General features: G+C 39.4%; 3 protein-coding genes across 6 annotated transcripts in view; all 3 read right to left on the bottom strand.

Annotated features, from left to right (window-relative positions):
- The window catches only part of LOC115822637 (dnaJ homolog subfamily C member 3-like), a 35766-nt gene that overhangs the window by 6674 nt on the left and 15019 nt on the right, over positions 1-14073 (bottom strand). The gene's annotated exons all lie outside the window — the stretch shown is intronic.
- LOC115822473 (tripartite motif-containing protein 35-like) lies at positions 893-5238 on the bottom strand. Its single transcript, XM_030786340.1, has 6 exons — positions 4834-5238; positions 4147-4242; positions 3791-4021; positions 2429-2451; positions 2230-2348; positions 893-1434 (listed from the first exon to the last, which is right to left on the bottom strand). The coding sequence occupies exons 1-6, from the start codon at positions 5236-5238 to the stop codon at positions 893-895; spliced, it is 1416 nt and encodes a 471-aa protein (XP_030642200.1).
- Positions 9369-13818, bottom strand: LOC115822469 (tripartite motif-containing protein 35-like). 4 transcript variants are annotated; one of them, XM_030786325.1, is made up of 6 exons: positions 13414-13818; positions 12719-12814; positions 12363-12593; positions 10992-11014; positions 10793-10911; positions 9369-9907 (listed from the first exon to the last, which is right to left on the bottom strand). In XM_030786325.1, the coding sequence occupies exons 1-6, from the start codon at positions 13816-13818 to the stop codon at positions 9369-9371; spliced, it is 1413 nt and encodes a 470-aa protein (XP_030642185.1). The 4 variants fall into 4 exon arrangements, with proteins under 4 accessions (XP_030642185.1, XP_030642182.1, XP_030642184.1 ...); XM_030786322.1 differs by lacking the exon at positions 10992-11014 and having other exon boundaries at positions 10793-10904; positions 12303-12593; XM_030786324.1 differs by lacking the exon at positions 10992-11014 and having other exon boundaries at positions 10793-10892; positions 12312-12593.

Here is a 14073-nt window from a genome sequence, read left to right as displayed (position 1 = left end):
GATGCTTCCTGGGCGCCTCCCTGTGGAGGTGTTCTGGGCACAACCAACTGGGAGGAGACCCCGGGGCAGACCCAGGACACGTTGGGAGAATTATATATCTCGGCTGGCCTGGGAACGCCTTGGAAGGGATGTGTGTCATTCACTCTGGTGTATTTTCTTCAGGGCATTAGTCTCTTTATTGCTCTATTTTATCATCAATATTAATTTGATAGAGAATGATATTGACTACAAAGTGACTGAATAGAGATGACCCATTCTCTTAAACCTGTGTGTGAAGGTGAACCAGAGAGCAGTCAAAGTAAAGAAACATGGCCTTTACAGCAAGTCGCAAAACATATGCGATTCAATACGTTAGCACCCAGGAAAGGTTTAACGTTGTAAGCTTTTAACTTTAAACCATTTCTTTACAGTGATGTGCCAAATATGTGTTTCATTGAAAAACACATTTCATGTGGCAGTGTCACACATGACCAAACTGTATAATTACAACTCTTCATTTCTGATTCACAACTCAGATGTGATGTTTTTCAAATCTAAAAATATTTTCATTTTAATCTGTATAATCACATCTCTGTTCAGTATATTGTAACTCTATATGTTGGCAATGCTTAAATTTGAAGCAAATAATACTAAGTCTGTGTATGAAACAACCCATGGAACAGAACGCCATCTAAAACAGCACAAAATACAAGGTAGAATGTGTCCCACTAAGGTCAGTAATCAGTTAACTTTTTCTCTCTACATTCAAAAGACTGATATTTATAAAATGACAGTTATGAATAAGAAAGTTGTGATGTAATTGTTAAGTGAACGAACTGTATAATGTCTGTTATGATGAGTTGAACATAATGATGTGTGTGTGATGTGAGTTCATTCAGAGACAGTATCAGCTCTAACTGGGCTGTTCCACTCTCACACTACACTGCACTGGTAAGATCCTCAGAGGAGAGAGAGAGTCATACGTATAGAATAATGGAAACATTCTCTGAGTAAAAGTGTGTGTGACAGTGTGTATGTGTGTGTTGGTCAGAGGGTCAGAGAATGACAGCTTTCCTGTGTCCCAGTCCAGCTGGACTCTGATCCTCTGGAGTTTCTTATTGAACGTGATGGGAGTGTCTGACTGTCCTAGGGACAGTGACCGATATTTCCCATTATAATAACTCACAGTCCATATTCCACCCCAGACACCTCCTCTCTTCCTTTGGACTGACTCTGGGATTACACCCAAACGCCATGATATACTATTCTCAACATCAACATCCCAGCAGTGTGTCCCTGAGTTAAAACCCTCAGAGCTCAGGACAAATAGCCATGTGTCAAATCTCTCTGGATTATCAGGAAGCTGCTGTATCTCATCACTGTTTCTCACACTGGTCAGATCCTCAGACAGGATGAGTTGTGGATGTGCAGTGTTGGGGTCCAGAATGACAGGAGCTGAAGAGAGAGAACAGAGACAGTGGGAGAGATGAACCACATTTTCATTAGAACTTTGTCATAATTCCAGAAGCTCTAAGTCTCTACATCCCTTTAGAAAAAGCCAATGTCCCTGTAACAGACAGAATGTATTTGTATGAAAATGAGGAGTGAACATACAGAGAAAACATGCTGTTAGTGTAACTGAGGTCATTCTGTTCCATCATTTCTAGAACACCTGTACTGAATTTTTCACTCTTTTATGTCGCAACACTGCACACCCACACACACACACACACACTGACCCCACTGTGTAAATGTCTTATAAATCAAAGCTAAATGAATAAATAAATAAACAAATGTAAGTTAAAAATTTAGTGCCAATGGATGTTAGACAAACCATTTCTGTCTCTGAACATTTCTCTCTCTGGACATTTTCCTTGAGTTATGGCTCAGTGTATAACTTATGACTACATTAAATCGATTCAACTGTCTGAAAACAGTTCAATTCTGCTTGTTTTTTTTAATTGTTTTTCACTGCAGATAAAATCCTCCACAAATCAAAACCACAAGTTCATTAACACTGCTGTGTCGAATGAGAACTAACTTTACAGACTCTACACACTCACTGTCTGTCTCTAATGAGGACCAACTTTACAGACTCTACAGACTCACTGTCTGTCCCCAAAACATTTCTCTCAGTGTCTTTTCTCTCTTCATAGTCTCATGTCTCAGTGTGTTGAATCCAAACACATCAGCTCCATTCATTTCAACAGAGTGACAGTTATTGTGCTGTTCTCCAGCTGCAACACTCACTGTACTGAACAATCTCCTGCATCTTCTCCCACACTCTGAACTTCAGGTTGCCCAGGTGCTTTGCCACATGGATCAGTGCTCCTGAAAGCATGTGTGGATCCTGCAGCGTGCACTGGGCTCTGGAATAACATTCAGGAGTCAGTGCTGCTGTGGCTTTGGTATCACAGATAAACAGAGAGTTAAGAGGTGACTGCTTTACCTTTTCTTTGAGTCCTCAAAGTTCTGTGAAAGGAGACAAAACAGAATGATCAGAAGATATATAATGAATGTTTAGGAGAGAGAGAGAGAGAGAGAGAGAGAGAGACAGAGAGGTAAAACATAAAAGTCCTGCTCAACATCAGCTCCTGACAAGGTACAAATTTGGCCATTTTAACATGAGAGAAATGCCTACATTGCACTACAGAAATCAGAGATAGAGACAGAGCACCTGATGACACAAAACACCTTCAGTCTGATAAAAGACCATTTTCCCAGTTAGAGGCAGAACTGGTAAAACTTATAGAAATGTTTGTCTCACATGAGACACAGAGGGCACAGACACATTTCTCTACACAGTAAATCTCTAATGACAAAGAAACAAGAGAAAAACCAACACCAACTCAACCAGCTGCAGCAAGACTGGGACTACTGTGAGAGGGAACTGGTCAGACTGGGAGAGAAAATGAAGGAGGCGTTAAAAGGAGAGAGAGAGAGAGATGGGGAGGAAGGAGGTGGCTGCTGTGATAGAGGAGTAGAGGAGAGACTGAGGGAGGGATGTTCATTTAGTTTAAGTCCAAACACTCAAACTCAGTCAAACTGATGAAAAAGAGAGAATATCATTTGGTGTTAAAAATAAAAAAAAAAGAAAATCCCCTACATTGTTTAAAACATGTATTTATGGACAATCTACATTTCCCTAACTGAGTACCAGAATACAGTTGGTAGGAAAGAATTCTGATGTCTTTTAGATTCCTCTCTGACAAACACATACCCTCACAGTAAGGAAGGAGTAAACTGTTTCAATAAGAATGTGTAAATAATCTGTTTGATCTTTTGACAATGTCTACTACTGCTGTCTATGGGGAATAAGACAATGAGCAATGAAGAATGTTTGATTTAGACTGCAAAAAATGAAGGTAAACACTATACTAATGTTCAGATCAGAAACACAGAAAGTCCAAAAGCAGGATTCACTTCTCTTTCACTGTGGGACACTAAAACAATACAAACACACACTGAGAATGCAACACCCCCTCAAAAATATTAACTGAGTCAAAGAATCAATGAATTCTAATAATTTCTGAAGAACTAGACATCCCTTAATAAAACTCATCAAGATGAACTGGCTACCATGGTCTTCTATAGAACACCTTACACACCCTTCAAGAAATTTACATCCTTGGCAACTGGTGTTTTAGAGGGGACATGTGATGGCTTGTGTCCCTTTGTGTGGGTTTTGCATGAAATGTCTGGGGGAGGGGCACACTTATAAAAACTGGAGGTATCTTCCTGTCTGCCATAACCTGAGACACAAACATACTTAAATTGAATTATTTGAATTGTGTATATTGTGGTAATTTACCTTCAGGAATGAGATGTCTTCAGCTTTTATCTCCTCTTCTATGACTCTGATTGAGTCTGAAAGACGTGATATCTCTCTACTCATCTCCTCAATCTTCTCCTTCATCATCTGACTCTTCTGCTCCTCTTCCTCCCTCACTGCAGCTATCCTGGCTGCCTCTTCATCTCGTAAAAACTGGTGAAGTTTCTCAAACTCCTCCTTAATCTGTCTCTCTGTGTGTTTGGCCTGACTCTAAAATGACAAACAGAAAAATACACAATTACCATAGTGCACTGTACTCATGACAGTGAGTAATATCTCACAGTTATTGGTTAGTGTTAAATGACTGTATTGTTTTCATTACTAATTATTCTCACCTTAATGTGCTCTGCTGTTTGATCACAGGTTTCTTTGACTTTTTCAAATATTTTAAGTTTGTCCTGTAAGGGTTTCAGTGCAGTCTTCAGTTCCTCCTGGAGGGAAGTGATACATCAGGTAGCTTTTTTGTCTTTATTGAACAGAAGGTAGCGTATACAGCAAAAGCAGAGAGGAGGTCATCTGAGGAGCACCCAGATGGAGTCTTGATGGTGCAAGACTAGACTACAAGGTCTCACACACACAGATATACCCGTGCAGCCAAGGGCCTTCAGCCTTGACGCCCATAGATAATGAGAGCTCTCTAAAACTGTGGGGCAGGTGTGTGAGAGCTTGATTGATAAACCAGTGTTTGAGTGAGACAAGTGTAACACAAGATGAAAAGTATGTCCACACATTCCATTCACTTAACAAAATATATACCTGTGATCGTATTTTACCACTACACCTCACTAAGAGACCAAAGAGGTCTGGTGACGGTCAAAGTATTCAGCTAGGCCCCACAGTTTCCTTGTGCAAGGCATGGTGGCATAGCAAGCTATACAGGTTTTCCAGGTTTCTTGGAATTCCAAGCTTATTTTATTTGAGGAAACTTCAGATTACACATAAAACGTTGCTGTGTCTTTCATTAATGTAAATATTGATAATTTTGGATATTAATTAATAGTTTTACTGAATTGTTTTCTTACCCTTTTGTCAAGTGCGGCTTCATCTACTGGTTTGAATTTGTGGTCTGTGTGTTTATTTGAGTCCCGACACACCAAACACACAGGCTGTTTATCATCCACACAGAAAAGTTTGAGTTTCTCTCTGTGTTGACTGCACAACTCCTCAGACTCTGCTGAAGTTCTCTGACTTCTCTCCTGTAAGAAAGTCTCACACAGGTTCTTTAGAGCCAAGTTTGGAGGAGGGAATTCTCTTGAGGATCTTCTCCTGCAAACTGGACAGTTCTTTGAATCCTGTTTTTCCCAGAACTGCTGTATACAAACTTTACACACACTGTGACTACATGACAGGATAACAGGATCCCTGAAGATGTCACAGCACACAGGACAGGAAAAATCCTCTTCAGACAGCAACGCTTTAGAATCCATTTTATACAAGTTCCACTTCTATGATGACTTATTGAATTACACCTGAACTTTCACTTTCAGTTCAGTTATGAAAAAAAGCTTGGAACTCACAAGAAGTCCTGCCCCCTGTTTGAGAATCCTTTAATCTTTGTCAGCTTTACATTATAACTAGAGGGTTTTTTAGCTTGTTTTGTTTTTGTTTTCTTTGGTGGAGAAATCCATTTGTAACTGGACTGACACTCTGAGTTTTACTTCCTTATTTCCAGCTGTGTGTCACAACCTGCACCTCCATTTTGGACTTTTAGTTTGGCATGTCTTTGTGGGTCTGTTCTCTGTCTGTCGTCTCCGCCTCCCACCTGTTCCCGTTTGTCTAATTATTCACCTTGTTAGTTTTACCCAATCCTGTTTTGCCCTGTTTAGTTTCCCTCTGTATTTAAGTCGTAGTGTTTGCCTTGTCCATTGTCTATTGCTGTTTGTGTTTTAGAGCACACTGTTACGCTGCACCTTTTTGTTATTGGGTTCCTGTTCCTGTTCCAGTTCCTGCTCCACACCTGTATTTTGATCTTCAGTTCAAGTAAAGTCTTCTGTTTTGTCACCATCATCATTGTGTCTTTGCACATGGGTCCTGAACCACACCACCAGCGTGACACTGTGACAGAGAGCAGAGTTTAAGGTGAAGGTTTCTGACTGGTTCATGTTTTCTGTTCTTAAATATTCACATCAGTGTAGGTAATCCTCCCCCTAGAGGTCTATGGGACACACAGCTTCTCTACAGTGTAACACAAATGCTCCTAGTTCAGTTTTTATGAAGCATTTTGTGGAGTCTGGTTCTGATAGATGACGCTCAGTCTTCTGTTTTCTGTCTGTCATTCACTCTGAAGTGCATTTCCCTCAGGGTATTAGTGTCTTTATTATTCTATTTTATCATCAGTATTAATTTGATAGAGAATGTTAAACTGAGAGGGAAATGTCTTGTTCTCTTAAACCTGTTTCTGAGGGCGAACCAGGGAGAGCAGCTTATGTGGAGAATGAGTTTGATTAGTTAGAGGTTTTGAAAAGACTTCATAGTGTGTAACATGTGACTGTGTTCACTGGTGAACTGGTCCTTTTAGACAAAATCCCCCAAACATGACACCACTACATCTCAAATCTCTTTTCATCATGTATAATCATTGACATGTTAGATGTGACTGATGAGGTGATGAAATGTTTTCCTCTTTAACGTAAGAATGGAAAGGTAAGACATTGTTCTCTTGTGTCTCTTCTGTGTTTCTGAAGACAAGCCCACAGCAGCACTGACTCCTGAATGTTATTCCAGAGCCCAGTGCACACTGCAGGATCCACACATGCTTTCAGGAGCACTGATCCATGTGGCAAAGCACCTGGGCAACCTGAAGTTCAGAGTGTGGGAGAAGATGCAGGAGATTGTTCAGTACAGTGAGTTCATTCAGAAAATATCATAGTTATCAAATTACCAACTGGGTCAATAATTAAACACCAAAAAAATTTTATTTTTTGAATACACATGAATGCTGGACATGTACACTGATACATACTAAGTAGGAACTTCAGTGTGTCTTGGTTTGAATTTCATGTTAGGAGACAATGACATCACTGTCATAACAATCTAATCAGTGATTGGAGTTCATCCTACACTATGTGAAAAGGAGAGTCACTAGTATTCACTGTGACGTGTATGTACTTGTATGAAGTCTTTAGAGCAGGTTGGGTCAGTTCTTCTCCTTCCAGTGGAGATGATGAGGCACAGAACTGTGACCCACACCCTAAATTTCACACACAGGGAGAACAGCTCACAGCAAAGGTCTCTAACTATAGGGAAGAAATGAGTGGTGACCAGTATTGTTTGGTTACAGGTGAATATATATACATTAGACCACAGTTTTACGGAAAAATGATGAGCTAATATCTGAAATATTTGTGTGTATGTGTTAAATTTGTAATAAATATGTAATGTGAGTCAGGGTAAAGGTTATTCAGGGGTTCTGTGTGGCCCCGCCCCCTCTCTGTCCTCCTGACTGATGACTCACAGAGGCCCTGTGATGTCAAACAGTGGCTCAATCACCGAACAGATCTTCTACTTAATATTACATATGATAGTGTTGACAGGTTTTATTTACTGAGAGTGGAACATATTTAGGATCTGATATTTAAACAGGTTTGTGCTCTTCAGACACTCACACAAACTTAGTTATGGGTCCATCAGCACATTTAATTATACGATCAGCTTAATACAGAATCTCAGAGGGGAAGTGTCTATTTTAATGCAAGTGAACTTTTCAGCTGGAAAACATCAGACAAACAGCTGATACCTCATTGATGTGTCAGAAAGAGAAACCATCACTCTGGCAGAAAACTCCAGGACATCTTTATATATGCTCAAAATATTTATGTTCAAACTAATGCAACAACATGTATGGATTGACCAGTGTCAGTGAACAGTTTATTCATCATTCACACCTTTTTCTTTTCCTGTTTTTGTGTCTCAGTCTTTCAGTGTCAGAAATGCATAAGGGATTATCTGTGAACACCATTATAACATCTGACTATTCTAGCTACTTCACTTAACTAAACATGTTCAGTGTGTGTGTGTAACATGACAGACACACACCGACGTCTTTCACACATGAACCCTGAATCACACTTAAATCCTTATTCACACTAACATCTTTCACACATAAACCCTGATTCACACTGAAATCATTCACACATAAACCGTGACTTCTGATTCACAAGTCAGATGTACCTTTTTTTACAGTCAGAAAATCTTGTGTGACAGCCACGTGTAACAAACCCTTTGACTCTCTTATCATTCGGAGGATACTCTTACTGTTTGAGGATAAATTCACCGTTCCTGTGTAGGAGCTGTGTAGGCAAACTTAATACCACAAACAACAGCCAATCGGTTTTTACCACCCGAACAAACTATATTGAGCAATTGTGAACAGCAATGACAAAAACAAGCACAAACCCAATTCCACCCCACACAAACAATACCAACAAACAAGCACAAACAATGCCAACAAACAAAAAATAAATATTATATTTACATTCCCCTCCTCAGTTCCTCCAAAGTCCAAAACCAGTCCAGAATGCAAAAACAAAACAAAACAAAACAAAATGATTAACCAAAAAGAACAAGTCCTTGGCGATGTATTGCAAAAATAAGAAAAAAAAAACCTAACAAACCAGCTGGATCTCACTGGCACATACAGGACTGATTCCAAGTTTCTCCAAGAGCTCTGATGAAATCTCCACTTTTAGACCCTCTTGACTTTTTATTGACAGGGCTGCAGTTCTTTGAGATGGCTGTACTGGAATATGTTTGGGGCTTAAGTGATGTAGTGAGATCTAGTGGACTCCCAAACACACCAAACACCGGTCTTCCTCTCTCACACTGCCATGTTTCCTTCTTTGGGCCTCCTTTCTCCTTCCACTCTCTCCTTCCTCTCCCTCCAGTATAAGCTTTTCCTCCACTTCCTGCCCATGAAGCTCCGCCCCTTGCATCACCAGCAAGGTTCTTAAAAGGACAGTTCCATTATAATAAAAACAAATGCAATCAGCGCCCCCGTACAAAACGTAACATTTACAACAAGTCGCAAAACATACGCGATTCAATACGTTAGCACCCAGGACAGGTTTAACCTTGTAAGGTTTTAACTTTAAACCATTCCTTTACAGTGGTGTACTAAATATGTGTTTCACACATGAACAAACTGTATGATTACAACTCTTCATCTCTGATTCACAACTCAGATGTGATGTTTTTCAAATCTGAAAATATTTTCATTTTAATCTCTATAATTACAACTCTGGTCATTATATTGGTGTTCTATATGTTGGCAATGCTTAAATTTGAAGCAAATAATACTAAGTCTGTGTATGAAACAACCCATGGAACAGAATGCCATCTAAAACACCACAAAATACAAGGTAGAATGTGTCCCACTGCACTCAGTAATCAGTTAACTTTTTTTGCCCTCCTTCAGATGAGTGATATTTATAAAATGACAGTTATAAGGAGGAAAATTGTGATGTAATTGTGATGTGATCTAACTGTATAATGTCTGTTATGATCAGTTGAACATAATGATGTGTGTGTGATGTGAGTTCATTCAGAGACAGTATCAGCTCTAACTGTGCTCTTCCACTCTCACACTACACTGCACTGGTAAGATCCTCAGAGGGAGATTAATACCATTACAGAATACAGGAAACATTCTCTGAGTAAAAGTGTGTGTGACAGTGTGTATGTGTGTGTTGGTCAGAGGGTCAGAGAATGACAGCTTTCCTGTGTCCCAGTCCAGCTGGACTCTGATCCTCTGGAGTTTCTTATTGAATGTGAGGAGAGTGTCTGACGGTCCTGGGGACCGTGACCAATATTTCTCATAATAATAATTCGCAGTCCATATTCCACCCCAGAATCCTCCTCTCTTCCTGTGGACTGACTCTGTCATTACACCCAAACACCAATCTATACTATTCTCAACATCAACATCCCAGCAGTGTGTCCCTGAGTTAAACCCCTCAGAGCCCAGGACAAATGGATATGAATCAAATCTCTCTGGATTATCAGGAATCTGCTGAATCTCTTTACTGTATCTCACACTGGTCAGATCCTCAGACAGAATGAGTTCTGGATGTGCAGTGTTGGGGTCCAGAATGACAGGAGCTGAAGAGAGAGAACAGAGACAGTGGGAGAGATGAACCACATTTTCATTTGAACTGTGTCCTAATTCCAGAAACTCTAAGTCTCTACATCCCTTTAGAAAAAGCCAATGTCACTGTAACAGACAGAATGTGTTTGTATGAAAATGAAGAGTGAACATAAAGAGAAAACATGTTGTTAATGTAACTGAGGTCATTCTGTTTTATTAGTTAAAGAACACCTTTACTGAATATTTTACTCTTATTTCTCAACATTAAAAAATACACACACACACACACACAGCATTGTGTGAATGCTTTACAAATCAAAGCTAAATGAATAATTGTAAATAAACAAATGTAAGTTAAAAATATAAAATTTAGCACTAATGGATGTCAGTCAAACAGAGTAAACTGGTATCAAATGTTACTAAAACTGTACAGTGTTCATTTAAAATTCATCATTGTTTTATTTAAGCTTCAGGTTTTTTTTCTACTTCTACTGTCCATTCCTCTGTGATTTTTCTCTCAAAATAAAAACCTCTCTCTGAACATTTCTCTCTCTGAACATTTCTCTCACTGAACATTTTCCTCGAGTTATGGCTCAGTGTATTACTTACAACCACATTAAATCGATTCAACTGTCTACTGAAAATCAGTTCAAATCTGCTTTTTTGCTGCCAATCAAATTCTGTACAAACCAAAAACACAAGTTCATTAACACTGCTGTCTCTAATCAGAACCAACTTTACAGACTCTACAGACTCACTGTCTGTCCCCAAAACATTTTTCTTAGTGTCTTTTCTCTCTTCATAGTCTCATGTCTCAGTGTGTTGAATCCATACACATCAGCTCCATTCATTTCAACACAGTGACAGTTATTGTGCTGTTCTCCAGCTGCAACACTCACTGTACTCAACAATCTCCTGCATCTTCTCCCACACTCTGAACTTCAGGTTTCCCAGGTGCTTAGCCACATGGATCAGTGCTCCTGAAAGCATGTGTGGATCCTGCAGTGTGCACTGGGCTCTGGAATAACATTGAGGAGTCAGTGCTGCTGTGGCTTTGGTATCACAGATAAACAGAGAGTTAAGAGGTGACTGCTTTACCTTTTCTTTGTGTCCTCAAAGTTCTGTGAAAGGAGACAAAACAGAATGATCAGAAGATATCTAATGAGTTTGTGTATTAGAGGGTGAGAGAGACAGAGAGAGAGAGCGAGAGAGAGAGGGAGAGAGAGGTAAAATATACAAGTCCTGCTCAACATCAGCTCCTGAAAAGGAACAAATTTTGCCATTTTAACATGAGAGAAATACCTACATTGCACTACAGAAATCAGAGATAGAGACAGAGCACCTGATGACACAAAACACCTTCAGTCTGATAAAAGATCATTTTCCCAGTTAGAGACAGACCAGGTAAAACTTAGAGAAATGTTTGTCTCATATGAGACACACAGGGCACAGACACATTTCTCTACACAGTAAATCTCTAATGACAAAGAAACAAGAGAAAAACCAACACCAACTCAACCAGCTGCAGCAAGACTGGGACTACTGTGAGAGGGAACTGGTCAGACTGGGAGAGAAAATGAAGGAGGCGTAAAAAGGAGAGAGAGAGAGGTGCAGGAAGGAGGTGACTGCTGTGATAGAGGAGTAGAGGAGAGACTGAGGGAGGGATGTTCATTTGGTTTAAACCCAAACACTCAAACTCAGTCAAACTGGTGAAACAGAGAGAATATCATTTGGTGTTTTAAATTAAAAACAAAATCCTCTACAATGTATAAAACATGTATTTATGGACAATCTACATTCCCCTAACTGAGTACCAGAATACAGTTGGTAGGAAAGAATTCTGATGTCTTTTAGATTCCTCTCTGACAAACACATACCCTCACGGTAAGGAAGGAGTAAACAGTTTCAGTAAGAATGTGTAAATGATCTGTTTGATCTTTTGACAATGTCTACTACTGCTGTCTACGGGGAATAAGAAAATGAACAATGAAGAATGTTTGATTTAGACTGAAAAAATGAAGGTAAACACTATACTAAAGTTCAGATCAGAAACACAGAAAGCCCAAAAGCAGGATTCACTTTTCTTTCACTGTGAGACACTAAAACAATACAAACACACACTGAGAATGCAACATCTCCTCAAAAACATTAACTGAGTCAAAGAATCAATGAATTCTAATCATTTCTGGAAGAACTAGACATTACTTGATAAAACCCATCGAGATGAACTGGCCACGATGGTCATCTATACAACACCCTACACACATTTCTAGAAATTTATGTTGTTGGCAAGTGGTGTTTTGGAGGGGACATGTGATGGTTTGTATCTCTTTGTGTGGGTTTTGCATGAAATGTTTGTGGGAGGGACACACTTATAAAAACTGGAACTACCCTCCTCTCTGCCATGACCTGAGACACAAACATACTTGAATAGAATTTATTTGAATTGTGTATGCTGTGGTTCATTACCTTCAGGAATGAGATGTCCTCAGCTTTTATCTCCTCTTCTAAGGCTCTGATTGAGTCTGAAAGATGTGAAATGTCTCTACTCATCTCCTCAATCTTTTCCTTCATCATCTGACTCTTCTGCTCCTCTTCCTCCCTCACTGCAGCTATCCTGGCTGCCTCTTCATCTTGTAAAAACTGGTGAAGTTTCTCAAACTCCTCCTTAATCTGTCTCTCTGTGTGTTTAGCCTGACTCTGAAATGACAAACAGAAAAATACACAATTACCATAGTGCACTGTACTCATGACAGTGAGTAATATCTCACAGTTATTGTTCAGTGTCAAATGACTGTATTGTTTTCATTACTTATTATTCTCACCTTAATGAGCTCTGCTGTTTGATCACAGGTTTGTTTGACTTTTTCAAAGATCTTCAGTTTCTCCTGTAAGGGTTTCAGTGCAGTCTTGAGTTCCTCCTGGAGGGAAGTGAGACATCATTACAGACAGTCTGTGTGTTTTCCACTTATGTACTGCACAGTGTGTGTGTGTGTGTGTGTGTGTGTGTGTGTGTGTGTGTGTGTGTGTGTGAGAGAGAGAGAGAGAGATACACTGATCCATCCTCTATAAACTACACACCCAAGACTTTACTGAACTGACCTGGTCTGTGAAGATCACAGACACACAGAGACTGTATCTGACCTTTCACTGTTACCTAAAACAGCTTTGATATAGACTGACCCTACACTCTGTAATTAATGACTGCTCCTTATTTACCACTAACAGCCTGCAATTAATGACTACTGATTACTGCATTTCATACGAAATACATAAAGTACACCACACACTGAGTTATGACTTTTTAAACAGAGAGACAACAGTTTGTGTTGTTTATTTCCTTGTGCAAGGCATGGTCGCATAGCAAGCTATACAGGTTTGACAGGTTTCTCGGAATTCCAAGCTTATTTTATTTGAGGAAACTTCAGATTACACATAAAACATTTCCGTAGTCTTTAATTAATGGAAATATTGATAATTTTGGATATTAACTGATAGTTTTAGTGAACTGTTTTCTTACCCTTTTGTCAAGTGCAGCTTCATCTACTGGTTTGAATTTGTGGTCTGTGTGTTTATTTGAGTCCCGACACACCAAACACACAAGCTGTTTATCATCCACACAGAAAAGTTTGAGTTTCTCTCTGTGTTGACTGCACAACTCCTCAGACTCTGCTGAAGTTCCCTGACTTCTCTCCTGTAAGAAAGTCTCACACAGGTTCTTTAGAGCTAAGCTTACAGGAGGGTGTTCTTTTGAGGATCTTCTCCTGCAAACTGGACAGTTCTTCGAATCCTGTTTTTCCCAAAACTGCTGTAGACAAACTTTACAGACACTGTGACTACATGACAGGAGAACAGGATCCATGAAGATGTCACAGCACACAGGACAGGAGAAATCCTCTTCAGACAGCAATGATTTAGAAGCCATTTTATGCAAGTTCCACTTCTACAATGACTTATTGAATTACACCTGAACTTTCACTTTCAGATGTTTAGGGTTGGGGGAAAAAAAAACTTTGAAACTCACAAGAATTTCTGCACCGTCTTTGACTTTGTGAATCCTTTAATCTTTGTCAGCTTGTAAGTAACTGAATTTCAACCTGAGGTTTTTTGTTTGTTTGTTTGTTTTTTAAAGGAATCCATTTGTAAGAACTGGACTTACACCCTGGATTTTATTTCTTTA

The sequence above is a fragment of the Chanos chanos genome, chromosome 10, assembly GCF_902362185.1.
Source record: "Chanos chanos chromosome 10, fChaCha1.1, whole genome shotgun sequence".
Taxonomy (NCBI): Eukaryota; Metazoa; Chordata; class Actinopteri; order Gonorynchiformes; family Chanidae; genus Chanos; species Chanos chanos.
The sequence above is the reverse complement of the archived record's forward strand: the minus strand, read 5'-3'. Positions and strand labels throughout refer to the sequence as shown.